General features: G+C 39.9%; 1 protein-coding gene across 3 annotated transcripts in view; it reads left to right on the top strand.

The window, feature by feature from the left end:
* The window catches only part of TRANK1 (tetratricopeptide repeat and ankyrin repeat containing 1), a 57,891-nt gene that overhangs the window by 14,680 nt on the left and 16,414 nt on the right, over nt 1-26,797 (top strand). For all 3 annotated transcript variants that reach the window (XM_066192073.1, XM_066192081.1, XM_066192064.1), the window contains exons 2-15: nt 2,003-2,137; nt 3,253-3,376; nt 4,582-4,735; nt 5,745-5,863; nt 9,251-9,334; nt 12,442-12,580; nt 13,024-13,155; nt 14,845-15,012; nt 16,819-16,974; nt 17,348-17,599; nt 18,471-18,647; nt 19,793-22,669; nt 23,279-23,478; nt 23,955-24,092. In XM_066192073.1, coding sequence (XP_066048170.1) covers nt 2,004-2,137; nt 3,253-3,376; nt 4,582-4,735; nt 5,745-5,863; nt 9,251-9,334; nt 12,442-12,580; nt 13,024-13,155; nt 14,845-15,012; nt 16,819-16,974; nt 17,348-17,599; nt 18,471-18,647; nt 19,793-22,669; nt 23,279-23,478; nt 23,955-24,092 — 4,854 coding nt within the window. In that variant the 5' untranslated portion in view covers nt 2,003. The remainder of the gene's footprint in view (nt 1-2,002; nt 2,138-3,252; nt 3,377-4,581; nt 4,736-5,744; nt 5,864-9,250; nt 9,335-12,441; nt 12,581-13,023; nt 13,156-14,844; nt 15,013-16,818; nt 16,975-17,347; nt 17,600-18,470; nt 18,648-19,792; nt 22,670-23,278; nt 23,479-23,954; nt 24,093-26,797) is intronic.

Raw genomic sequence — 26,797 nt, 5'->3', positions numbered from 1 at the left:
TCACGGAGTGTAGACGTGACTTCTGACAGGTCATTTCCCAGTCAGTCTGAAGCAGTGTGGATCTGGGCTTTATGGTTACAGCTGATTTTCCTGTTGTCTTCTCAGAGTTGTGGGCTGCTGCTCTCCCATCTGCTTCATGCACTTGTGAGCCTGACAAGTGCTTTTTGTGCTCGGATAAATGCGAAGGCACGGTGCCATCCATAGCGTGCCTCATCATACCTCTGTGCTCACAAGACAGCCCTGATTCTTGGTGTTCCAGCCTCATCATGAGGAAAATACATTAGAGAAAATACATCAGTAATGTAGCTTGCTTTGCCTGTAAAGTCAAATACTTAAAAATATCTAGTTTGCTGTGTTGTTAAGAGATCTTGCAGATATTTTAGTCCTGCTTTCAGCTGGGATAATTTTCTACTCAGTAGCTGGTACAGTGCTGTGTGTTGGATTTAGTATGAGGATAATGTTGATAACACACTGATGTTTTATAAGTTGCTGACCCATGTTTGCCCTAAGTCAAGGACTTATCAGCCTCTGATGCTGCCCTGTCACCTGCAGGGGGGCACAGGAAATTGGGAGGGGACACAGCAAGGACAGCTGACCTGAACTGGCCAAATGGATATTCTGTACCATAGAATGTCATGTATATAAATTAGGAGGGAAAACTGGCCAGAGGCTGCTCCTCAGGAACTGGCTGGACATTGGTCAGTGGGTAGTGAGCAATTCCACTGTGCATTAATTGTTTTGTATATTCTAAGTTTATTGTTAGCAGTATCAGTATCAGTGCTTTCCCTTCTTTTTCTGTACTGTCAAACTGTCTTTATGTCAACACATACATTTTATTTTTTTCCCTAATTCGCTCCCCCATTCACTTGGGGAGTGGGGGAGTGAGCTGAGGTCTGTGTGGTGTTTAGCTGCCTGCCAGACTGAACCTTGACATTATGTTAGCAGGTTGCAAAGGTTGTAGATTTTATGTTTTGTTACAGGCCTGTTAATACCTGGATAATAAGCAAATCTGTGCATTCCTATTTGGTGAATTAATCTTGCTTAATTGCACTGAGATTTATGAGATTCATACAGGTTTTTACAGGTAATGGAAACAGCTTTTAATCATAGAATCAATCTGTAAAGAACGATTCTACACAGCACTTTAGCATTGGATATTTCTCGTCTGTTTGTGTGCTGTTTCTCATCCATTAGCTGGTTTTCTTTCTGCATTTGTTTCTTTCATCTAGCTGCTTGACCACTTGATTAGTTTTGTTTAATGACCCTGATTTTAGAATTTTAATGAGGTAATAGCTTTTCAGTAAGTGGCAGTTGATGCTAGTTTCAACCTTTGTTTTATTTGGCCACTTCTTGTGTTCATTTTAATAACTGAAGTCTGATTCAAGGTCATCAAGCACTATTACCTTACTATGTTACAATATTTTCTTGCACTAATTAAGTTTCTAAGCTGTTCTGTATACATTAGATTGGTGAGTATCTAGAGAGAGGACCTGGACAAAAAACTCATTTAAAAAGTGCAAGTAAATGAGTTTTGTGTTTAATGAATTGAAATGTATAGCTTCATGTATTTCTTGAGGATATAAATGCTGTTTGTTTTCTCAGATACTTCCTCCTGCACTGAGTATGTGCTCACACATTGAAATAATTTGGAATCTTAATTTAAAAGATACAGTTTAAGACCCGGGGAAAAAAAACAGAAAAAAAAAAAAAAAAAAAGGCATACCAGTGGTAGATCTGATTAGCTGAAGTTTATTAAAAAGTAGTTGAAAAGTTGAGGAGGGATCAACAGCAAAGATGAGGCTGTCACAAGAACTCTTTTTTACTAGTCCAACTGCAGGAAACAAAGAAGATGTGCTCTTTTGTCCTCCTTTACAAATATGCAAAAACTAAGGGGAAAATTTAAGTCAATTTGAGGGAAAGAAGTGTCTCATAAGTCAGTGCTTTTGTTTGATTAATATTTTAAATTTTTTTTATTTTCTAATTTTTTTTTTCTTTTCCTTAGCATGGATCCCATGTCATATGCACAGTCAAAGAGGCAAGCTGGGAACCAGGATTTTAAAAATGGAAATTACTCATTGGCCATAAAAAACTATGATGAAGCTCTACAAACACTTGGTTATTTAATGCAGTGGGTCCCGTAAGTATTCTTGAATTATGAGATGTAAACCATAAGACAAGCCTGAAATATGTAAATATGCACGGTTAATTCAAAACTCGTTTTTGACCTAATGCTTGATTTTCTTGTATCTTTTTTCACACTCTTTACTGTACCAGTTTGATAGTTATTCTGTTCCTTACATGTATGTGAGTGATTAATTAGTGACTTAAATCTGAATATTTTTACATAAACATAAATTAAAAATTAGTGCAATTAAAGCTCAAAATAATTTTCCAAAAACTGCACTGGTTTCTGTTAAATTACTTCTATTTCTTAGCTGACATGTTGTGGATTAATCCTGCTGTGATTTTGCCATGTCCTGGCCTGTTGTTACATGAATCATCTGATTATCTGTAAAATGATTCATGCAGGTTACTTTGTTCTTGTTACTTGGTCCTTCTCAGTATTCTGAGACTTGTTAAAAATAATTTTTCAGCAGAAGATTCCTTCGGGTATTTCTTTCCAGATGTTAAGTGCTTTTCATCAGTTAACATAAGTTGGTAATGTTATTAATGATTAAATGAGTATTATGTCAACTATTAAGTATTCATTACTACTGTATATTAACAACACTGCTCTTAACCTAATTTAACACTGGCCACTCATTTATTTTAAATGTGGATTTTTCTGTTGACTTCGCCAAGGTATGATACAACTAAAATGCATTGAGGTTGTTTTTTGGTGACCAAAATGTGTTTGGTACTCTTTCCATCCCACGGCTTCCATTCTTGTGTCTGTTTTTCCCCATTCCCGGCTGCTGATTTTCACTGAGCCATATGCAGGTGTATTGAGGTGGTCTGAACTCTTGCTAAGTCCTCATACTTCCTTATTCCAGTGGCTTGGCTTTCTGCTTCAGAATAGACCAGTTTATCACTATAGGTATCACTAAGGTATCATTAGGATGTCTCTTAAGACATTTTAGTAGCCAATATTCAAATGATCTTTATTAATTAATTAGTAAGAGTACTACATTTTTTACCTCTGATTTTGTCAGGTGGGTGATACGTGTAGTTTTTTCATTTATTCATATTGCTAATGATCAAGTATGATCCTTTTTGAGTGAATAAACAGTAATGCTAAAACCCTGTCTTTAGGTGTTCCCGGGACATAGCTGTGTTGTTGTGCAACAAATCAACTGCCTTGTACTGCCTGGGCAAATGGAAGGATTCAGTGGTTTTAGCCCACCAAAGCTTACAGTGGGATCCAGACTATGTTAAGGTATTCAGATGCTTAAGCTGGCAGGTTTTGCGTGCCTTTCTTGTTTTTTTTTTTTTTTTTTTTTTTTTTTTTTTTTTTTTTTTCTTTTAAATAATGGTGTCATTGTCTTCTTTTTATTGTGTTTTTGCTTTGTTGCATGATGAGTAAATATAACTTAAAATTCCAGAATCAGTGATCAGTGTTTGATTTTATACATAAGCATCAGATTCACGGCTGTCATAGTATTTTTAATGAAATGAAGCAGCTCCTTTTTGCACCAGGAGATCCTGGTTCTCTCTGGGTCCCAATGAGAGAGGTACCAATGCTTTCAAGAAATGTGACTATCAATATCCCAAGCAAGGGTTACATGTTTATAAGCCTTCAGTTCCTGGGAGTGGTACTTGGTGATCCAGGTCATACGGTATTTCCAGTGAACAGAACAATACACTACACTTGGCTTGTGATTAAATACACAGTGATTAAGTACACCTTGACTCCAATAGCCAGCTGTTAGGAATAAGTAGGAATCAGTATTTATGATTTGGAGTCATACTCTTGGATTGGCTTTTATGTGCAATAAGCAGTCTTCTTGTCTAACCACTGAAGGCTTCGGGAGCCTTTAGTAGAATTTTTTTTTTTTTTAATTTAGATATGGTAAAATTGCATCCAAATGCCCATTTAACTTGTGTGTGCTGTGTTGCAACATGCCAGTTAACTGATTTGAAGTAATTAACTCCACTGTGATTCTGAGGTGGTACAATATAATTCAGGGTGAATATAAACATATTCAGGTGCTGTTGGCTGAAGATTATATGCATTGTGGGAAATACTGCAAAATGCAGTGATGTGGAAATGTAAATATATATTCTAGACCTTGTGACACAAAACCCCCAGTCATGTCCAGAGGAGGTTAACATACAGCTGCAGAAAGTATGTCTATAATACTGCAGTTATTTTCCAAGCTTTGAAATTCAGGATTTCACTTCTACTCTCTGTGATAATATCCATAACCTGTTGTGAATTTCAAGGGATTAGAATAGAATAGTTTATTTCACTTTTTTTTTTTTTTTTTTTTTTTTTGGATCTGTGTATAAGAAGCTGTAGAAATAGTACTACATGTAATTTTTATAACATAATGAGAGAATTTTAAAAAAATACTTTTTTTTTGTAGTAAATATCTCTCAATATTTTCCCAACATCTCTTTTTCTTTTTTTTTTTTTTTCAGGCTTATTATAGAGCTGGCCACGCATTCATCATGTTATCAAAGTCTTACGAGGCAGTTTCTACATTCCACAGAGGTCTTGATGTTCTCCTGAATTCTTCTGCAGATCAAACTCAGATTGCTGAGTTTGTAGCAGGAATCTTCATAAGTGTCAATGGTAAACTCAAATTAAGACCTTAATTTTTCTAAGAGCCTTTCAGTAGTTATGACGGCACTTAGTCGCACATTCTTTTGTGAGATCATTCCTTTGATCCTTTAGTGCTTCAGGCCTGTTTGAGCATTGTGAATATATTAAGGGCATGATGAACTTGGTCCAGTTTGTATACAGCAGATGCCAACAATCTCAAAACACTGCAGGGGAGTGAGTTGTCTCACGGGAACACATCAGTTATACAATAGTTAGAAATGATCAAAATTTAGAGTAAGGAAGACAAGATTGGAGATTTGGAGCTCCAGAGGCTTTAAGTGGGTTTTATCCAGACCACCCTGCTTTTCTTTTAGCCAGGTAGATGTGAAAATAATTAGAAGATAGGCAGTTTAAACTTTATTACAGTGCAGTGTATTTCAGTGTGGAGGACTTTCCCTCAGCTGGTAATGGACAGCAGTGAAAAGAGGAAATGTCGCCTTCCTGTGGCATTGTAGGGTTTTTTTTCAGTGATGTTCATTGTCTCCCTGCCCTCTCCTCAGTCTCTCCTCCTCTGCTTGCTTTTCAGTCTGTTTACCATGCTTTGTCTGATGGACCTGTGGGCATGTCAGGAGATTTCAAGTTGTGCCTCTGCTGCCTTTTCTTGAGCCTGTAGCCCCATGTTAATGTCCTTGATTAGTTGTTGCAGAGTTAGTAGCTGGTTGACCCGTAAATGGAAGAATTGCTACAAGGTTCACAATGCCTTGGGGCTTTGAGATGTTTCTTGAGAGCAGGGATTAATTTTTTCCCCCTTGTTTCTTGAGAGCAGGGATTAATTTTTTCCCCTTGGAAGTCTGGCCACTGATAAACAGGGTGCTGAATCAGTTGTGTGACCAGCATTTCTTGAGCCCCCACTGGACAATCCCCTGGGTATTAACCAGTGCTACATTTATCGCTGTGCAATGAAGTAATTCAGTTGGACACTCCAACCTTTGAAGTGCTATGTATACCAAATAGTTTCCTCTACTGCTCACTCTTGCAGATGAACGAATCTTGCCACCATCTTTCCACCCTGCATATAATTATATTTTCCGTGCACATTTCGATGCAGTGATTTGGCAAGCAGTGATAGAAAGGCTGGCCCAGAAAGGGAAGTGGCGGGTAAGTATGTCACTATGTCACCGTGTCACCTCCCACTGCATGTTGGGTGCTCATGTCTTACCACTTCAGCATAAACTCATGTTACCTTTAAAAGCCATAACTGTGAATGTATATTGCTCCCTAGTTCAAATGTCTTGGTTTTTAAGACTTGGAAAGATGCTTTTATTTATATATCATTTCTGAAACTCATTTCTGAAAGGGATATGATGGACTTGAAATCCTGCTTGTCTTCTTGCTGCTGTTGTCTCTCTTATAGTGTCAACTAGACTTGCTGTTCAATAATATTCAAATTAGAGGGGAAAAAAATACAAATGTATTTGTGGTCCCTTTTACTTTTCCTTCTGTATGACAAGCTGGATTTTTGAAACTGTTTGTGAAAGACCCACAATAAAGGAGCCTCTCAGTGGAAGTACTTGGTTTTGAAAAAAAACAGATAATTTAGAAAAAATCAGAAGGTGGATCATCTGAAATTATTTTAATCCTCTGTCAAGTAACTGTGGAAAAAATTGATCACTGTCACAGTTACACCTGTATGGGGTGTTGGTGGTGAGGTGCTGGCAGTAGGGGCAGCTAGCACCTGTGAGGAGTGGCCAGAGCTGTGTCACTTTCAGCTGGCTCCAATGGCCCTATGCTAGGGCATGGCTCAACCGAGGCGGGGATGCCTCAGGGAAACAGTGTTTTAAAAAGGGCCAAACCCTGCCTGGGAGAGTGAGGGGGAAAGAGCAAGAGAAACAGCCCTGCGAGCCCCAGGGGTGGAGAAGGAGGAGGTGCTCCTTTGAGCAAGGGGTTCCTTTGCAGCCTGTCACAGGCAAAATGGAAGCTTCAGTTGTGGTTTATCAGGGAAACCCTCCTGTTGAGGCATATGGTTCAGAAAGGACCCACTTGCTTTCTAAACTCCTTAGAGAGGTGCGTAGGTGTGGTTGGATGCAACCTGGACTTGGTGAATAGTTTACATTTGAAGGATAATTTATGTGTAATCGAGCCTTTATATCACCTTGTCCCACAGGATTAAGGATGGCAAACCAAATATCTATATGAATAAAATAAATAACTTATTTAAATTTATGATAATGATCAGACTAAAATACTTTAATCAGAATTATTTACTACTCAGTACAGATAGTTACAACAGTTAGTAAATACTATATAATAATATATACACTATATAATAGTGTACTATTTATTGAAGCAATATTGAAGCATTGGTATTAAAGATAGCAAAATAGTTATTAAGTAGAGATTGATGTTACCCATGCCAGTGGCAATGAGCAAACCTCTTTTGCTCAGCCTCCAGGAGTAACCTTGAGGGGAATCTCCACTCAAGGGAGGAATCTCTGCACACTTACAGGAAGAGGTATGTTAGAAGACCCTGCTTTTAAAAGGTGTGACTGTGCTTTTATAGTATAAAGTGACTGTCAGTCGTGTTTCTAGGTTGGCTGTGTCATCTTAGCTGCTTTAGATAAGTTATCAGTACTATCACCCCTTGGTTCCTTTATCAGGAACTTTGCTGCATTGTCACTGGTACCAGTTTCTGTCAGGAAACATTGTTTTTCACATCCTCAGAACATGTAACTTTGGGATTGATGAGTCAGGCTGGTCTCAGTATACTTCAAGACCATAGGCAGTGTGACCCTCCCTTCTCTGTCCATCACTGATAACTTTTACAAGCAAGGTGAAGTTCAAGTTGTTTTACCACCACTTAAGGTAGAGTATCCTGCTACACTCTGCTTAGGCAGAGTAGCTTGTGGAGAGACCATGAAAGAACAGACTTCTGACAGTAACCACAACCTGTGGAGGACCCATACAGCAGCTGTGGATTCACTGGAGCCCCACATTCCCCATCCAAGCCCCTACTCTGGGCAGGGACATCTTTCACTATTGCTTAAAGGCTGCCTGAACCTGACCTTCAACACTCTTAATGATGGGGCATTCCAAGCTTTGCTGGGCAGCCTGTTCCAGTGCCTCACCACCTGTATCATAAAAATTTTTTCCTTGTGTCCAATGAGAACATATTCTCTTTCAGGTTAAAACTGTTGTCTCTTGTCCTGTCACAAAGGCCTTGTTAAAAAGTCTTTTCTCTAAGCCCCCTTTTTATATTGACTGTATTGCAATAAGTTTTCCCTGAAACCTCCTCCAGGCTGAGTAACCCCAACTTTCTCAGCCTTTCATCACAGGAGAGTGTCTCCATCCTGCTAATGTTTTTTGTGGCCCTCCTCTGGACTCATTCCAACAGGTCCATGTTTTTTCTCTACCGGGGACCTCAGAGCTGGATGTAACATTCCAGGCTGGTCTCAACAGAGCAGAGAGGTAGAGTCACCTCCCTTGACCTGCTGACCACGATACTTTTCATGCAGCTCAGGATACTGTTTGTTTTCTGGGCTGCAAGTGCACATTGCTGGCTTTTATCCTGTTTTTCATGCACCATTATCCCACAGGCCCTTCTTCCTCATTCTGCATTGATACTAGAGATTGTCCTGACCAAGGCAAAGGACCTTGCATTTGGCCTTGTTGAACTTCGTGGGGTTCCCTTGGGCCTGCTCCTCAAGCAGGTCACAGTCCCTCTGGATGTTGTCTCTTCCCTTGAGCATTATTAACCGCATCACTCAGCTTGGTGCCATCTGCCAACTTCCTGAGCGATTGAGGGCACCCCACAATCTCTCTGGCAATGTCATTGATGAAGACAGTGAATGTACTGGTCCCAGTGCAGGCACTTGAGGGATGCCACTCACTACTGGTTTCTCCTTGGACACTAAGCCATTGACTAGAGCTGTTTGGATGCAGCCATTCTGCCAATTCCTTATTCATCCAACAGTCCATTCATTAAACTGCTATCTCTTCAGTTTAGAGCTAAGACTGTTGTGGAGCACTGTATCAAAGGCCTTATCCAGGTGTATGGCATCCATAGTCCTTCCCTTGTCTTCTGGTGAAGCTGGGTGGGTTTTCAAGGAGAAAGGCAAAGTATTTTAGAGAAACTGAGAAAATGGAAGAAAGCAGAAGAAGATACAGTATTCACTTCCTGCTTTCTGCTTAGGATGTTGGTGTTAGCTGGGCAGTCTTGTCCTCAGTGTAAAGGTCCATTCCTAAAGCAAAGGGTTACTTCTAAGCACTGGAAGTATTCCAAGTACTGGAGAATCTTTTAGGGCCTAACCTTTTTAACATGGTTTTTATTTCTGAGGAAACTTACATCACTTGTAACTTGCTACACTCTACTGTATGTTGCATTAATTCAGTTGAAAATTAGAAACAGAGATTCAGTTGTGATACTACAAAAAGATCTGAAATATTGTTAGCCTGTATTGACTTTCTGACAAGATCTGATGAAGCAGTGAAAAACAAAGTTTTAAGTGTGTTTATGAGAGCATTAATGTCTGGGGTTTTTTTTTTCAGTCTTGTCTGTTGTTGTTGTCTGAGAAGCAAGAGTTGCCCCATGATCTCAGAGTTAACCAGGTATCTCTGAAGAATCTCTTTGAGGTAAGTTCATGTTTTTTATTTTCTCCTTGTATCTATTTCTTCCTGATAACTTTAGTGAGTGATTTTCCATCTCGAACCAAGAAAAATAAAATGAAAAATAATACAGGGTGTTATGTGATCATACTTTATCATCTACTTGTTTGAAAATTTAACTAAATGTAATGTAGTATTTCAGAATTAAATTTAGTATTTCCAAGATGTTTTAGAATTATGAAGGTGTAGTTGGAGGCTGTTTGTGAGCCAGGAGCTGCTGGGAGTTCACCAGCTCTGCAGCTCAAGTGTAGCCAGTTTCCATAGCAGTGACATACCAGTGCCTTTCTGAGGGCATCTCATAATGTTTGTGAGAAATTGAGAAATTCCACTGGGCTTTACCTCAGAGTCCTAGAGTGCTTTGGGTTGGAAGGGGTGTTAAAGATCACCTAGTTCCAATCCCCTGCCATGGGGAGGGCCACCATCCACTAGAGCAGGTTGCTCAAAGCCCCATCCAACCTGGCTTTGAACACTGCCAGGAATGGGGCACACACAGCTTCTCTGGGCCTTACCACCCTTACAGCCTGTTCCAGTGCCTTACCACCCTCACAGTAAAGATTTTCTATATTTCTTACAGTTTCTTTCCTGACAGGGACTTTAGAAGATGTTAGCTGTAGGCTACACAGTACCTCTGCTTTGCATTAACTGGCTGGCAAGTTAAGATTTACTGGCGTATGAATGTGAGACTTGCAAGCTGAGAGCAAAATGAATCTGTTTATTGCAGAGTTAAGACAGTACTTACACACTTAGTGTGAGAATCTTTGTTCAGTCCTTCACACACAACCTGGTTGCAGGCCTGTAATAAATCTGTGGGCCTCACAGTTTGTTAGTTTCCTCAAGGTTTGCAGGCTTCGAAGAAACAGGATGCCTTTCCTGTTCTCAGATAGTGTGTAATTTCTCTTGTGCTTCCCAGGAATTTCCTTCAGTGTTAGGCTTTGCTGTTTCTCACAAAGGTTTAAGTCATATTGGTGGAATATACTAGAAATTGCCATTTGGCTGTTACAGTTCTTGTGGTACTTTGGTCATAATAATTTCAAATTGGTGCTTTTTCCATAATTGTATTTCAGTTAGGTGCCTGACAGAGTGAGCAGGAGTAATTCTGAGGGTAATGCAAGGGAAATAATTTCACATCTCCTCACAGGCTTGTTTTTAGAAATAGCAGAAGAAATAGTGAATGGATATATGAAAGCGTGTCTTGGTTGGGTGTCTTTAGGCAGGTGTGCTGTACCACTGATAGCACAGGAACTCCACACTGGCAATGAAGCATGGCAACACAGCAGAAGACTGTCTTAGCAAAGCAAAATGCCTCATTGAGACAGGAAAAATGGGCAGGCTTTACAAAATAGTGTGGCCCCTTTTTTGTTGAATTGGCCCAACCAGTCTTACCTGTTCTAGTGGGTTTGTTGTACACATGGAAGGCTGAAAGAATCAAGACGAAAAATCCCTACGTACCAATTCTCCTTTGCAAGAATTAGAAAATGTGGCTTTCTGACAGCTTGAATTTCCCCTGCTGCTACTACATTCTCCCTGTAATCTGTTGTAGTCTGATTTGATAACTGTTCTCAAAGAGTAATTCTTGCCAGTCAAAATTTGGCACGAGGTATTAGAATAAAAGATTTATTTGTAAATGTTGGAAGCATGTGTGAAGACTGCTATTTAAAAAAAAATGACTGACACAAATGGAGAAGTTTTGTCTGAACACTGTTTCCGACCACCTCCTCATGTCCTGATCCTTCTGGCATATTGTCTCAATTTCCATCTGAGCTTCTGCTGCACACCTCCAGAGTATCCTATATTGCTATACCCCTTGTACACTGTCCTTCATGTTCATTAAGTCCTTGCTAGAACATACTTTTTAAGTTCCGCTGGCTTCTGCTCAGGCTGTGTGCTTTCTCAGAATCCGGGAATCATCAAGGTTGGAAGAGATCTTCATGATCAACCCAGTACCACCATAATCACTCATAAACCCCAAGGGCCACATCCAGATACCTCTTGAAAATTGAACACTTTCAGAGATGGTGATTCCACCACCTCCCTGGGCAACTTCTTCCAGTGCCTAACCACTCTTTCAGTCAGATTTTTTTCCTAATATCTGATCTGAACCTGTGCTAACACAACTTAAAGCCATTTCTTCCCGTTTCACCATGGAGGTGATGAAAGAGACCACCCCTCGGCTGGCTACAGCCTCCTTTCAGGAAACTGTAAAGAGCAGTGAGGTGCCTCCTCAGCCTCCTTTTCTCCAGGCTAAACAATCCTAGTTCCTTCAGCCTCTCCTCATCAGACCTGTGCTCCAGAACCTTTCACCGGCTCCATTGCCTTTTTCTGGATGCACTCCAGCACCACAAGGTTTTTCCGGTAGTGAGTGGCCCAGAACAGGGCACAGGACTTGTGGTGTGGCCTCACCAGTGCCAGGGGAACCATTGCCACCCTGGCCCTGCAGGCCACACTATGCCTGACATCAGCTTGTTGGGAGTGAGTTCACCAGAGGAGCCCACCAAGATGAACAGAGGAATGGAGCACCTCTCCTATGACGAAAAGCTTAGAGAATTGCAGTTGTTCAGCCTGGAAAAGAGAAAGCTTTGTGTTGACCAAATTGCGGCCTTCCAGTACCTGAAGGGAGCCCACAAGAAAGATGGTAAGAGACTTTTTACAAGAGCACCTGGTGGCAGGAGAAGGAGGAATGGATTCAGACTGAAAGACAATCTGGTTTAGATTATCTATCAGGAAGGAATTCTTTACTCAGAGGGTGCCGAAGCACTGGGACAGGCTGCCCAGAAAAGTTGTGGATGCCCCGTCCCTGGAAGTGTTTGAGGTTGAATGGAGTTCTGAGCAGCCTGAGGTAGTGAAAGGCATCCCTGCCTGTGGCAGAGGGTTGAAACTAGATGATGTTTAAGGTCCCTTCCAACCCAAGCCATTCTGTGAAAGTCTGTGAAATAAATAGTCCCATTTTACAGTCACTCTTGCTTGGTTGTTGTTGTTCTACTGATTCTTGTCATGAAAATACAGGAAATATTGAAAAAGAAATGCTTTTTGTGGATGTAAAAATTATGTGTTTTATTTGTTCTCTTTGCTACCAGACTTCTGAGCTTTATGGTCGTGGTGAGAAGCTGCAGGAAGTAGCAGAGTTAGTCAAGTGGCTGATTTCCATTGGGGCGAAGGCCGAATCCATCGGACTGTATCCGCTGCATGCTGTCATCAGACTGTGCATCAAAGCAAGTGAGTGACATCTGCAGCTAGAATAAAACAGTGCTGGCTTTCATCAGATAACTGACAGCTAGACCTTTTTTAAATTAAAAAAAAAAAGTCTTGACAGCTCAGGTCAGATTATCTAGATATAATCTTGCACATGCCAATAAAGCACTCTTTTAGAAATGTTGTAAATGCTCTCTTTGATCACCCATGCCTGATAGTGGTGGAAACCTAATATAATTGCTCTTTTCTGTGTTTTGAAGCGAAGTGTGATTGATATGGGTCTTTTGTAACCCAAATAAATCAGCTTAAAAAAAGGTACAGTGTTTATTTCTGCCATCTCAGTGTGGAGCAACAGTTTTTTTGTGTGTAATAGAGTCATGAGTCAACCTTAGATTTGCATCTTGCCACTCCAAAGGGGAAAAAACCCAAGGATCTGTTTCTTTAAGTGTGCTTTTTTGTCATTTCAGCAAAGAACAATCTCTTCAGGTGGTTACTGACTTGGAGGCCAGATCTGAAGGATAGGATCAACCAGAAAGACAGAGATGGACAGACCCTGCTGCATATTGTGGCCTCTTCCTGTGAATATTCACAGAAACGCAGTAAATATATATATTTTTTTTTAATGTGTGTATTGTTTTGTTTTCGTATGGAAAAATCTATAATGGACGAGAGTTTCAGACCCTGGTGTTAATGATTTCATGCTAAGAAAGAAAATGAGAAAGTGTCTGGATGTGGACTTGTAGAGGCAACTGATTTTTAAAGATCCAGTAATTCCTTTTTAAATTATGACCATTTTCTTTGCTCTTTGGTTTGTCTGGTTAGGATTTTCTCACAAGTATGCTGCAGTTTTTTTCAATCATAGAAGTTACCTTTTAAATTTTGATGTGCCCTTGAAATCACATTGGACCACCTGGAGGTCTGAAACACAGTTTTAAATCTAACAGTAAAGGGCTGTGAGATGAACATTCCTAATAATAATTTTGAGTCAAAATTTGGAACATATTGGGAATTCATTTGCCATAGACATGTTCAAAGAAACAAGAAATTTGAGTCATTTATATACGCTATAGCATCCAACATTTTTTGTATAGGTGCTCCCAAAATTTATTTCATTATGGTATAGGTGTGTTGTTCCTCTTAATTACTACCAGAACATCTCATCTATCTTTTTTTTTAATGAATAACCCTAGGTTTGTCCAGCTAAACAGTGCTTTATTATATTAGCTGTCCTGGTTAGACGATTACAATTGATTAAGTTTTCTGAGGTGTATAAGCCTATGAAGTGGCTCCCTTACTGCACCTGCGATGTATTAATCAAGTTTTCTGGGGTGTGTAGGCCTTTGACTCCTTCACTCTCTCAAGATATCTTTCTTGTTCTATGACATTTAATTCATCTCTAGTTATATGACAACATTAAACAATCCTCTATTGAATTCTTCACTTATTAAGTTCTCTAAGGGGTATGGGTCCATTGAGTTCCTTTCCGCAGGTCTATGAGATAATTTCTCAGGGTTTTCTACTGACACTCAGTCAACACAGATGTAAAATAAAACCAGCCAAAATAACAGTCAAACATTCATTAGCTAGGTAAACATAGTTAATTATAAAATTTTTAAAGGACTACAGAATTCCTGGCTAACTAAGATATAACTCGCTGTCAGACCTCTCCTGTTCTTTTAAAAAGGTGAAAATTTAAGGCCTAGATAGCAGTGTGCCTTGTCAGGGAAGAAAAACAAAATGCTTTTCTTGATGGTTTCTGTGGTATTTCGTTTTGTTACCCTGGCTTTTTTCCTTGTATTTCTTACTCTGCCCACGGGGGGGCAACAGGAAGCAAACATCAATGCCGAGGTAACACCAGACATTTGGATGCTTAAAGTTTATTTGGTAATATTCATATGGTATTTATTACGGAGAGGGCACATATTTTTGATATGTATTTATCTATTAACATGTATGTATTTATATTTTATATATATAACATTAGAAAATGTGGATCTTTATCTGTATCTATTAAAGTTTATTTGTTTATAGCTATATATTATAAATATTATATATCATAAAATCACAGAAACATTTAAGTTTGGAAAAGGCCTCTGAGATTTTCAAGTTCAACCTTTAACTGATTTCCACCTTGTCAACTTACGACACTGGAAGAATTTAGATTTTTTAAAGTTAAAATTATGCTATAACTTGTGCCAAGTAATGAAAAATCAAAAAGAAAACAGAAAAACACTCCTGAACAATGTGAATTATTCTTCCTCTAATTTTTTTTTATTTTATTGCTTTAGGACAAACAGAAGATGTGATCATGCTCCTGAATTTTGGGGTTAATCCCACTGTTCCAGATGCACGGTCAAGATATGTCATAGATATCTTGAAAAAGAAGAAAAACTTTGATGCTGTAAAAGAAGTCAGCAAGCACATTGAGAAACGCACTTCCTCTGGGAAACAGTCAGGTACTACATGCAGTGTGTGCTATTCCTGTTTTAAAATTATAACCTTTAGGTACAAAATAGTTTTATTTCAAATAAGCAATTGTGGGTGTGTTTTTTATGTAACTTTCCCTGTGAGTTGTCACTGTGATCTCCTGCTAGTCAATAGTGAACATTTTGTCCTTGCTTGAAAGGAACTGCTGTCCAAGTGGTGTTCAGATCAAGCTTGGCATAAAGCAAAGTTTTTAGGCTACATCTCTGTTTTCATGTGTGTATTGCTTATAAGTTTATTGGAAAACACTGGGTTTCCTTGTGCTTGCATCTTACAGCTCCTGGCAAAGAAATTCCCACAGGTTTTTTTTTTGGGTTTTTTTGTTTTTTTTTTCTTTACCGTGGACATCTCTGCTCAGGGGAAGGTTTTAGCACAGTGGTTCTCCATGGGAGGTTAACACCAATACCTCTGTGGTAATAATGGCTTTGGTTGGCATTTCAGGTTGCACTGTCTTTTGTGGCCACGGTTTTTTTGGTTTTTGGGGTTTTCTTGGCAAGGCACAGCCCACAGCAGTTTTCTAAGCTTAATGCAAATGTTAGGCTGGAGAATAAGCCTCAGCTTTACAGGTAACAATCTGAGGTTAGTCGTTCTTTCTAAAAAGATGACCAACCTTGGCTCTCTCTTTGTCCTATGAGGTAAAGCTACTGTTTTGGTCGGTCTTTCATGTACCTGAGTTCCTTAAGCATTTAGGAAATCCAGGCCAAGTTTTTCGGTGTGTGCTTAAGGGCATTTATTGGGACATTGTTTAAAATCTGCTATTTCCCATTACATAAATATCTCTTAAACTAGTAGATAACATTTTGGTGTGGTGCATATTTTTGGCTTTATTTTTTAATTTTAAGAGAACAAACTCTTTTATGGCTGTATTTTTTAAATAGCACTGGGGAATCAGACAAGCTCATTAAAAGTGTATGCTGCAAACATTTTTAGTCATCTACTCTAAAAATTCTGAACAATGATATAATTGCAGTATTTTCCTGCCTGCGTACAGAAGCTATTATGGTTTTCAGCCTAATGAATTATGATAAATAGAGTCACGGTTTTACCTCAGCTGCCAGCTAAGTATCGAGCAGCAGCTCATTCACTTCCCCCTCCCTCTGTCCCATGGTGGGTTGAGATAAGAACAGTTTAAAAATTGAAATAAAGTAAATTACTACCACTCCTGTGGTTGTTGTTGTTGTGTAAAGGAGAAAGAGAGAGGAATAAACCCCAAGAAACAGAAGTGATGAATAGTACAATTGCTCGCTCTCCACTAACTGATGCCCAACCCATCCCCATGCAGGTCCCTTCATGGCCAATTCCTCATAGTTTATATAATGAACATTCTGTGGTATGGAATATCCCTTTGGCCAGTTCAGGCCAGCTGTCCTGGCCATGCTCCTCCCCAGCTTCTTGTGCACCTGCTCGCTGCAGAGCATGGGACATGGAGAGGTGCTTGTCTCAGGGTAAGCACTGCTCAGCAACAACCAAAACGTCACTGTGCTTTCAACAGTATCCTCATCCTACATCCAAAGCATGGCACTGTGCCATTTACTAAGAAGAAAAATAACTCTTATCCCAGGCAAAACCAGGAGAAGAGTGTATTTGATGAAAGTGTCAAATTTCCTTTGGGGTCAGAAATCCATCACAGGACTGGCATTGGCAGTAAGAGTTTCAGCCATCTGTTTTTAATCTGCCACTACACATTTCTTAGAGCCCTGGGTTGTAATGCATTACAGTCGTGCCCTGAAAACATGCTGGCAAGGAAGTGGATTTTCAATTTCTCTAATGTTTTGCAGCAGAGAATGAAAGTGCCACAGCTGATACAGATTCTCTCCAGGATGTTCTGGAACAGTTTGTCCAGTTCTACAGGTGTGAAAATGGAGCACATAATAAAAATGTATTGAAGGAAGATGCAGTTAAGCGATTTCTGAAATGGCTGTCTTCTGTGAAAGGTGCAGTGAGTTCCCATTTCTCCCTTTCACAAAACTTAATTGCTGTGAAAAGTGTGTTTGGTGCTAGCATAAACTTAGTGCCCTTTTACCCTTCCTTCTCTTACCTGTTTCTGTAACTTTTATGACTGGAATAATGTGCTTTTAATTATATTTAATGTTGTGCTTTGCACTTAGAACCAATGGAATATGCACAGAAATTGATGATGCATCAAAATGTTCAAACTTACTTGGCTAACAGCATAAGGATGGAAAGACATACTTTGCTGTTCCTTACTTTCAATTTAACGAGTTAATTATGCTGAAATTAGTTTACAATGAGGTGGATTTCATTATATAGCTTTGAGTGAGTTATGCCTTCTTGACTGTCTTGCAGAAATCCCTGAAGAAGTCTCATGCAACATCTCCAGTGCCTGTGCTAACAGCTTCATAAAACAGTTACTGGGGAAGCAAATGTGGCATAAAGTTTTGCTGCTCCTAACAGGGAAAGTGAATGGGGAAAATCCCTCAGGCAGAGGACTCTTCAAAACCTGCAGTCCTTCAGATGTTGACATTGGCAACATTATCCAACAGTGTGAAAGACTGGATACGCAAGTGCCCCTGATAAGATGCTTGCTTGAACGAGGAGGTGAAAAACTGTGATATTAATGTGCTATAAGAGATGCATTGTGTTATTTGACACATTGAGGGCAAGATAATCTCAGAAATACCAACACATGGGGGTTTTTGTGGCTCTGTATAAGTGCAGCAGCTTGTTGGAGTGCAGTGCATTGGCTGCATCTGCTGTGTGGGACATGGTGAAGCTAGTAAAGTTACATGGGTGGAAGATGTTTATCACATGAAATTTGTCTGCTAAAGTTAGTAAAAGGCCAAGGACTGGTGTTGCTCCTGCACCTATGGTTTCTTTTGGGCCTTAATTTCTCTGTGTTCAGCCACAATATTGTCCTGGTAGAAAGTGTAAGCCACAGTCTTTGAGTTCAGTCTGCTGTTATGCTACAAGTAACTGACTACTTCATTGATTTCAAAGGCATGACCAGATGTCTTTCTTTTTTTAACTAGTGTAGACATCATCATACTTCTTGTTTTGCATGAGCTTATTTGTAGGATCCCTCTGGCATATTTCATTTAATCTTACAGCTTGGTGTTAGCTGTGTGTTACAGACACATGGTCCTGGTGAAGCCTTTTGAATGCCAGAGGAGCAAGGAGACATCTTGTTTCAGTCAGTGACTGACTGGCTTGGAGAAGATATGTTCTGGCCTTTATGTCTTCCTATCACAACAGAAGGACTGGTTGCCCACCTTAATGGGAGACAAGGGGAAATGATGAAGATGTTCTTAGTCAAAAAGTGTTTTAACAGACACATGTAAAAAGCTGGCAAAAACCGCCTTTGTCACCTGCCTGGAAATCAGCATCTGACTGCATCTGGTCAGAGTTTTCTGTAGTCAGCAGATTGGTATATTAGATTTAAACCCTAATGTTTTCCTGTCCTTCACACCAGCTCTGCCTGATGGTATTGGAACGAGCTCTGAAATACCACTGAAAATATGCCTCAGAAAGAATTATTTTGAACTGGCATATTTGCTGCTGACCAAAGGCGCAGACCCTCGGAACCTCTCTATTACACAAGGAGATACTGCTTTGCATGCTGCAGTTTTCATCTACTTAAATAATAAAGGTAAGGCTTTTGCTGTTGTAAACATCCCCACTCCTTACCTGTGCATTCTGCTGCTGCAGGAACAGTGGATCAGGATATTTGACTGTGTCTCACTCTGTTTATCAGTTTTTGTTCAGACGTAAATCAGTAAAGTTTTGTTCAGGAGAGAATTGAGTGAAAGAAATGTAGGGCTTGCATAAAAATATAAAAAGTTAGGATAAACTGTGAAATTAAGCCCCCACATCAGATTTGATTTTAAGTTAAGAAAAAAATGCATTTTTTGAGTTGAAGGATTAAAATTTTTTAAAATATTGCATTTAATAATTTTTAAGGCACAACTTTTCACTGAATGGCTTTGGAGAGATTAAAAGCACAGGTAATGCCATTTGTCATTTTTAAATCGAAAGATTAAGAAGTTCTGCGACAGTATGTTCTCTGAGTATTCTTCACTGTGTAAAGTTTTTAAATGCAATTTCTTTACAGTGATTTTGGTGTGTCAGTATTTTACAGCTGGAAAAGAAATGTTTCATGTATATTGTCTCATTTAAATCACATCTATTTTCTGAATGAAATCCTGAAAGCTGTAGAGTATATGTGTACTTTTTTTCCCCCCAGGGAGGTAACTAATCTGATTCTGTAGAAAGTTGCTCCAGGGACCTCAAATATCAGGAAATAATTGGGATTTCCTGCAGGTTATTTTAGTAAAGCAAAGTTATCTGCAGCAGATTACTTCTGGGTGCCTTACTAAAGTGAACCAAATGACTGCAGAGCACTATCTTGAGCTGCTTCTTGTCTGGATGACAGGTCACCAGTGTCCCCTGGGTAGCAGTCAGGGCTGATGTTGGAAAATGAACAAATCTGTCTGTACCAGGAGGTTAAAAAAAAGGAATGAAATTGACTGATGCTCTGGGAATAATTGCAGCACTAGGAATTTCTAAAGCTTTGCTGCCTTGTATTGTTTTCCCTGAAACTTGGGTAAGCTCAGTTTTGAGCTGTTTCACAAAAGCATGTTTTATAAACATGAAATGTAGATTTTGTTCCTCTTTTTAAAAACAACTGCTTTTAATTTACTAGCAGCAGAGCAAGAAAAGTATTGAAATTGTTGGCATACAGTGCGGACTCGTAAAGCAAGTTAGTTTGTTTTCTGTTTGTTCTTCTGCTTTCAGATGGCACGGGTTTAAACATTCTGAACTATTTGCTTGACCTCTTTGCTTCAAGACCATCTGACTTTCCATATCTTAATCCAAACATACAAGATGACGATGGAAATACAGTGATGCATATTGTTTTCCAGAGAGGATTTTCAAAGCAGACTAAGAGAATAATAGAGTTACTGGCTAAATTTGACATTAACTTTAACATAAAAAACAAATCAGGAAAAGATGTGATGCATAGAATTAAAAAGAGAGATCCACTGCTAGAAGCCTGGAATAATGCTGCACAGGAGAAGAAGAGACATCGCCAAGACAGAGCAGGGCAGTTGGTTAAAATATCTAAACCCATTCCAGCCTCTGAGATTTCACAGTCAAAGAGCACGGGTTGTTCTTCATCTGGGTTCTCACTAAAGGCACCATGTAGCAACACAGTGCATAATGACTTAAAAAATCCATGTTCCATAAAAACAAAAAAGGGTCAGTTGGCAAAGCAGGAAACAGAAGGAATAAACAGCCCCTTAACGCTGCAGGAAAGTCTAGTGCAGGCAATCACAGCTTTAATTCAGCAACTGAGAGTGAGTGACACCCTGAAAAAAGATCATCCTCTGATGCAAAAGCCTTCTTCAGCCCAGACTAATTCAGAAGAGGATAGGACTTCTTTGCAACCTTGTGGAAGCATAGCTTGTCCTGAAAGAAAAGGGGATGACTTGGAGAAAAAGAAGGGAGCAGGGGAATTTAGTATGGCCCTGCCTTACGGAGAGAAGGAAGAACTAGAGGAAGAAATGGGGAAGAGTCTGGATATTGAAGCACATGTGCAGGAGTTTGATAACATGACTTGGGAAATAGAGTGCACTCCTGAAATGCTAAAGACTTTGAGCAGTAAAGCTGTGCCTCATTATCTGAAAGCTAAAACCATAATGACAATTAAGAGGCTTGGCAACGGGGAATGGTCTAGGGGCCTGCAGAAGCCACTGAAACACTTGAAAGCTGATATCCAGCTGTATGAAGCCAAACTGGGCAAAGGTGCAAGAATGCTATGGGAACTTGCCATTGACTTTTCTCCTCGTTGCAGTGAGAGTCCAGAAAAGATCATGGAGACAGAACAGACAAAAAGTCATCTAGAAAAATCAGGTAGAGTTTACACAGAAATAATTAGAATTTGGGCCATTGTTCTTGACCACTGCAAGCTGAACCGTGCCTTAGAAAATATATGCATTTCCTACAACCGTGGCTTATCCTGCATTTTGAGGAAAAAGCTCAAGGGTATAATCAAAGGACATCAGAACCACAGTGTGACAACACAGAAGCGTGTTCCACGTTGTTACATTGAAGACATGGAGGCAGAAAAATCAAAAGAACATACCATGGCTGAGTACTTCCCTCCAGCTAGTGCAGCAGAACTGGAATACAATATAATGAAATTTCACAGCTTCAGTACTAACATGGCACTTAATATTATAAATGATGTGCAGTCTTCTGTTGATTATCCTTTCCGAGTTGGAGAGTTGGAGTACGCAGTGATTGATCTCAATCCAAAGCCTATGGAACCAATCATTTTAATTGGACGAAGTGGGACAGGGAAGACAACTTGCTGCTTGTATAGGCTTTGGAAGAAATTCTATTCGTACTGGGAAAAATCGACCTTGGCAGATGGACCTCTGTTGGAGAGGCAGACATGGCAGCAGAGACAGTGCAGTGAGGTTGAAGAAGCTGGTTCAGGGAAGGAAGAGAGTGAACTAAGACACGAGAGTGATGATTCAAGTGAGGAGCAGGTGAGTGATGAGCAAAACCAGGACAGCGAGAATGAAAACGTTCCCATGGGCACAGCTGGTGCAGAAGTGAATTCATGTGGTGACCATGAAGAAGACCAAATGTGTAGTGCAGAGGCATCAAACAGGCTGGAGCACCTGCACCAGATCTTTGTAACAAAAAATCCCGTCTTGTGCCGAGAAGTTCAGAAGAATTTCATTGAACTTAGCAAGTCCTCCAAGGTCACCAGTCACTTCAAGCCTCTGGACCCAAATATTCACAGGCTGCAAGACATTAAAGATGAAAATTTTCCACTGTTTGTCACCTCCAAGCAGTTGTTGCTGTTACTAGATGCATCCATGCCTGACCCATTTTTTCCAAGAAATGAAGATGGAAGTCTGAAAAGAGTAATTGTTGGTTGGAGTCCCCAGGAAGACTTGGTTGTACCAAATTGGCAGGATGAGGATGAAGAGGGTAATCTTGAAGCAGAACATTGTCATGATGGAGGAGCTGCAGATGCGTGTTCTAAGGAAAGTGATCCTTGGACTTTTGTGACTTACAATGTATTTGCAAATGAAATATGGCCAAAAATGATAAAAGGTAAAAGCTTGTACAATCCAGCACTGGTTTGGAAAGAAATAAAATCCTTTCTGAAGGGCTCTTTTGAGGCACTGAGTTGCCTTGGGGGTAAGCTTACTGAAGAGCAGTACAAAAGGCTAGGCCGAAAGAGATCACCAAACTTCACGGAAGACAGGAGTGAGATCTATCACCTCTTCTGTCTTTATCAGCAGATAAGATCACAGAGGGGGTACTTTGATGAAGAAGATTTGCTGTATAATTTATCTCAAAGACTTGCAAAGCTCAGGGAGCTGCCGTGGTCCATCCATGAGTTTTATGGCGACGAGATCCAGGATTTCACGCAAGCTGAGCTAGCTCTGTTAATGAAATGTATCAATGACCCTAACGCCATGTTTCTTACCGGTGACACTGCCCAGAGCATAATGAAAGGAGTTGCTTTTCGTTTCAGTGACCTGAGGTCGCTGTTTCATTATGCAAGCAAGAGCTCTGTGAACAAGAAGCAGCGTGTTAGGAAACCGAAAAGGATATATCAGTTGTACCAGAACTACAGGTCCCATTCAGGTAGCGTAACAAATTTATTTGTGATCTGAGCCTGTGCTCTTCAGATGTCACTAATAATTGAAGTTGTCTGCTGGCCAGAAACTCAGTCTCTATGTGGCCTGTTTTTCAAAGAGATCAGATGGACAGCTTTTTCTGATATGTCAGTTCTGGTTTTTGACATCTCAGCTGGAAAAACAAAAATGAGTATTTTTTGAATTGTCATTTTATGAACTCTCATTCTTACTGCATACTTTGGCTGTATTTGTGTGAGAGATAATTGAAGAAATGATCATTCCCATTTCTGTTGTCCTCTTCCCTAAAGCACTAGATTTTGCAGCATTAGTGTGCTGCTTCTGCTTTTCTTGTTTCTCATTTGTGAGAAATTCATTCTTTATTTTGTAAGAATGCTGCCAAGCCATTGTAGCATGCATCTTTTCTGATCTTTAGAGGCTGAAGAATGGCATCCACTCAAATTGGCAAAAACATAAATTGAAGCTTACAGCTTCAGCATTCCCTGATTAGTATTTTTGTCATTATATTCCTTGATTCCAAACTTCTAACAGAATCTTTTAAAGTGTGTTTGCAAGGACTTCGGGCAGAAGTTTAAAACCTGAATTCTGCTTTTTGCAGGTATTCTCCGTTTAGCATCTGGAGTGGTTGATTTGCTCCAGCATTATTTTCCAGAATCTTTTGATCGCCTTCCTCAGGACCGTGGTCTCTTTGATGGGCCTAAACCTACAGTCTTGGAGTCCTGCAGTGTTAGTGACCTAGCAATTCTGCTGAGGGGCAACAAAAGGAAAACACAACCTATAGAATTTGGAGCTCATCAGGTTTGCTTTTCTTAGACTTTTTGCAGATTCTGCCAGCTCTGTGGCTAAATAACAGTCTTGTATGAACTGCCCACAACTTTCTTTTTTAAGCCCTTGTCTCACTGATAAATTAGGCATTTCAAACTTAGAAACCTTTATTGTGTTGGTTTCTGTTTCTTTTTGATAAGTCTGGTTCTTTCTGTTCTTTTTTCAGTGTGAGGTATTGTGTGAGGTATTATCTGACCTGTTCCTTTCTAACTCCGAATTTTCTTACACTAGATCTAAAACTGTCTGCACATACTACGCATTTGTCAGTCTTCTAGTGGCAGCTTTGTGACCTTTTTTGTGGAGTGTGCTGAAATGTCTCTGTGAAATGTTGTCTATTTTTTGGAAGGCTCTTGTATTATCATCATGTTTGTCTTTTTCTCTACAACTGTTATCTTTTTTTTTACTTCTTTGCTTTCTAATTTTTTTTTTTTTAATGTATTTTATGGCAGGTTGTATTAGTGGCAAATGAAACTGCAAAGGAGAAGATACCTGAGGAACTTAGTTTGGCACTTGTACTGACAATTTATGAAGCAAAGGGCTTGGAATTTGATGATGTCCTCCTTTACAACTTTTTTACAGATTCAGAGGTATTGATATTGGTAGCTCTTATCAATTTTTGGCGTTTTTTTCTTAAGTCAGGCTTACTTGTGGTCTAATAGGTGTTTCAGCTGGGAAAGGATTCTCTCCTTTCTCTGAAGATGAGTGGTTTCATCACAGCGGAAAACAGAGAGGTTATAGGTTTATGAATTGAGAACTTGTTTCCTTCAGTGCTGTATTTTCCTTCAGGTTTACTGTTAAAATTTAAGGGACAGCCTTAGAGTACACACACACACGAACCCACTTCTGCTGCACACCAAGACTACTCCTCTGACCCCAGCCAGCCGAGTATTCCAAGTATTCCTTACTGAACATGTCTGCAGATGCTTCATGTACCCATGACTGAGTTACTCTGTGATTAAACATTCAGTGTGCACAGCTCTGTTGCAGATGTCCTCTGCCTCTACCCCTCAAAACAATGTCTCATGTGGTTTTTAAAAGATGAAAACTACAAGAAAGCTGAGGGCAGCCTTCTGGTGGCTCTTTGCAGAGGTTAGTGAATGTTACATGATGAGGGCAGAAGGAGGGAGCTTGAGGTAAATACTGGCTGTCATGGTAGATTTCTCAAAGTTGATTTGTTTCTGGTGATGCAGGTTGCAATCAGAAAAACAAGCCATTTAAAAGAATTTAGGAGAATCAGTTTAGCAGAGTTGAGTTGTGTAGCGCATTTTAGCTTAGACTAATGTATGTCAGGCTTGGAGAACTGTTTTCATACAATTCTTCCGTGTTCCTGTGAGTCATGAGTAATTGAGTTGATTTGAGCAGCTAAACAAGCAGGCAAGAAAGCAGTTCACCCTGAGGTTTTCTAATTTAGAAAAGCTGAATCTATGAACTGTTGTAAACACAGCAGTGTGGCTGTGTGCACTTTGTAAAGTGTTGGATTTTCTTTTTATTTGTCTTGAAAATGAGATTTAAGAAGAGTCTTGTTTCAGGAAGCAGATGTGAATGAAAAATCTAGAAGGCAAAAAAGCCAAGCCCCCAAAACACAGCAAGCTCTTGACCAACCTTTAGCTAGTTGTCATGTTACAATGTATGACAGGCTTAGGAATGTCTTCATTTGAAATCTTAACTTCAAAATACATTTTGCAGGAAAGGTTTCCTGCTTTTTTCCCTGTAGGAAGACAGTTAACTTGTTTTGTGTTGCTTGAAGCTCAGAAATACATAGATTGTAAAAGTGTTGTTTCAGCCCTATTGTGAGTGGTTTTTGTTTTGTGCTGGAAACTTGGCAGTATTTAATTGCGTTTCAATTAAATACCAAGAGGGAAAAATGGATGTAACTTAGCATATATTCACGATTTTAAGGTTATTAGTTTTGCAGGGGATCAGGAACCTGCAGAGTGGTGTGATCAGGAGCTGGCATTTCCTACATGGCATGAGACTGCACAACAGTGATCTGCTGCCACACATAACTTATAGTTAGGAGTATCTGTGCATATTTATAGACATCTTTCACATGTCTCTGTGTTGGAGTCCAATATTTTCTGACCACGCTTTTTTAGACTTTCCCCATGAGTGGGTTTTTTTGCTCACCTCTGAGTGTTCTTACAAGAGGAGGTGTTGGCAGGTGCCATTCCACCCCCGGCTGAGACCAGCACTAGCAGTTACTGGTGTTCAAAACGAAGTTTAATGCATTCATCACATGAATGACCAGCCAGATCTTTTCTGGGAACCCTGAGGATGAGAATATATGCCAGCATGGGATATGTGTGGGTCCAGCTCACTGAGCTTGTCATTCTTGTAAACTCAAGGAGACTTAGTGACTGCGCATCCTAACCTGCAGGCCAAGATCTCTCCGAAGTGTCTTAGTAGATTTTAGTACGACATATTGCAGTTCCTGAGTGTTATCCCACCACCATTTACCTTTCATTCTATCCCAAGCTGGCAGGGAGCTGCCTGGCCCAGCAATCAGCACACCCCCCTCAGTGAGTTTGCCTGTTGTGGTATTGGGGGTTTGAAGGAGAATCCTTGTCCCTAGAACTAAACCTTGGCCCTCTTCCATGGTGAAGGTAACCTGATGTCCTCCACAGAGGGATCACCGTAAGGGTGTTTAGCTGAAAATGTATAGTCCACCCAAGGAGGTTTTCATGTTTAATATCAAAAGACTTATTTGATATATTGAGCATTGCATATGATTTGGATTTAGAGGAGTGATACAGCAGGATCCTGAAATCCCAAGGCAAGCATTATATAACAATGGCAATATACACTGGAATCACAATACAGATGTGGTTCCCATTAGTGCTCCCTGCATATATATATAAAATGTGTGTATGTATTCCCATTAGCTTCTCCATCGTGATGCTGGCCATCCCCAGTCCCTGAAGAGTAATATGCTGCTTGTAGCCAGCTCAAGTTGTTTACACTCTTAAAGATATATTTTGTTTGCTCCTCAGATTTTCTGCAGTCTGTTGGGCTGAGGCACATCTTTTCTTTTGCCTGGGCAGCTCAGGAAGGTGTAACTCTGTACTAACTGTTTTAGGGAAAGTTGTTTATATGCCTTGATGACCACCTGGTACAGACAGGTATCTCAAGCAGAGGCTGTGTTGACATGAAGTTCAGCTTTCTCAACGTAAATTGCTGATTATTCTTTACATTCTTCCCTGAGACAATTTTCTCCCCCACTCTTCTCCTCTGAGCCTTCTTCCCTTGTAGGGATGAATGGGTCACACCATACAACCTTATCTTGTGCATATGT

Source organism: Chamaea fasciata, unplaced genomic scaffold (assembly GCF_029207755.1).
Source record: "Chamaea fasciata isolate MVZ Bird 193981 ecotype frontalis unplaced genomic scaffold, bChaFas1.0.hap1 SCAF_1, whole genome shotgun sequence".
Classification (NCBI taxonomy): Eukaryota; Metazoa; Chordata; class Aves; order Passeriformes; family Sylviidae; genus Chamaea; species Chamaea fasciata.
This window is presented reverse-complemented; position numbering and strand designations above follow the sequence as displayed.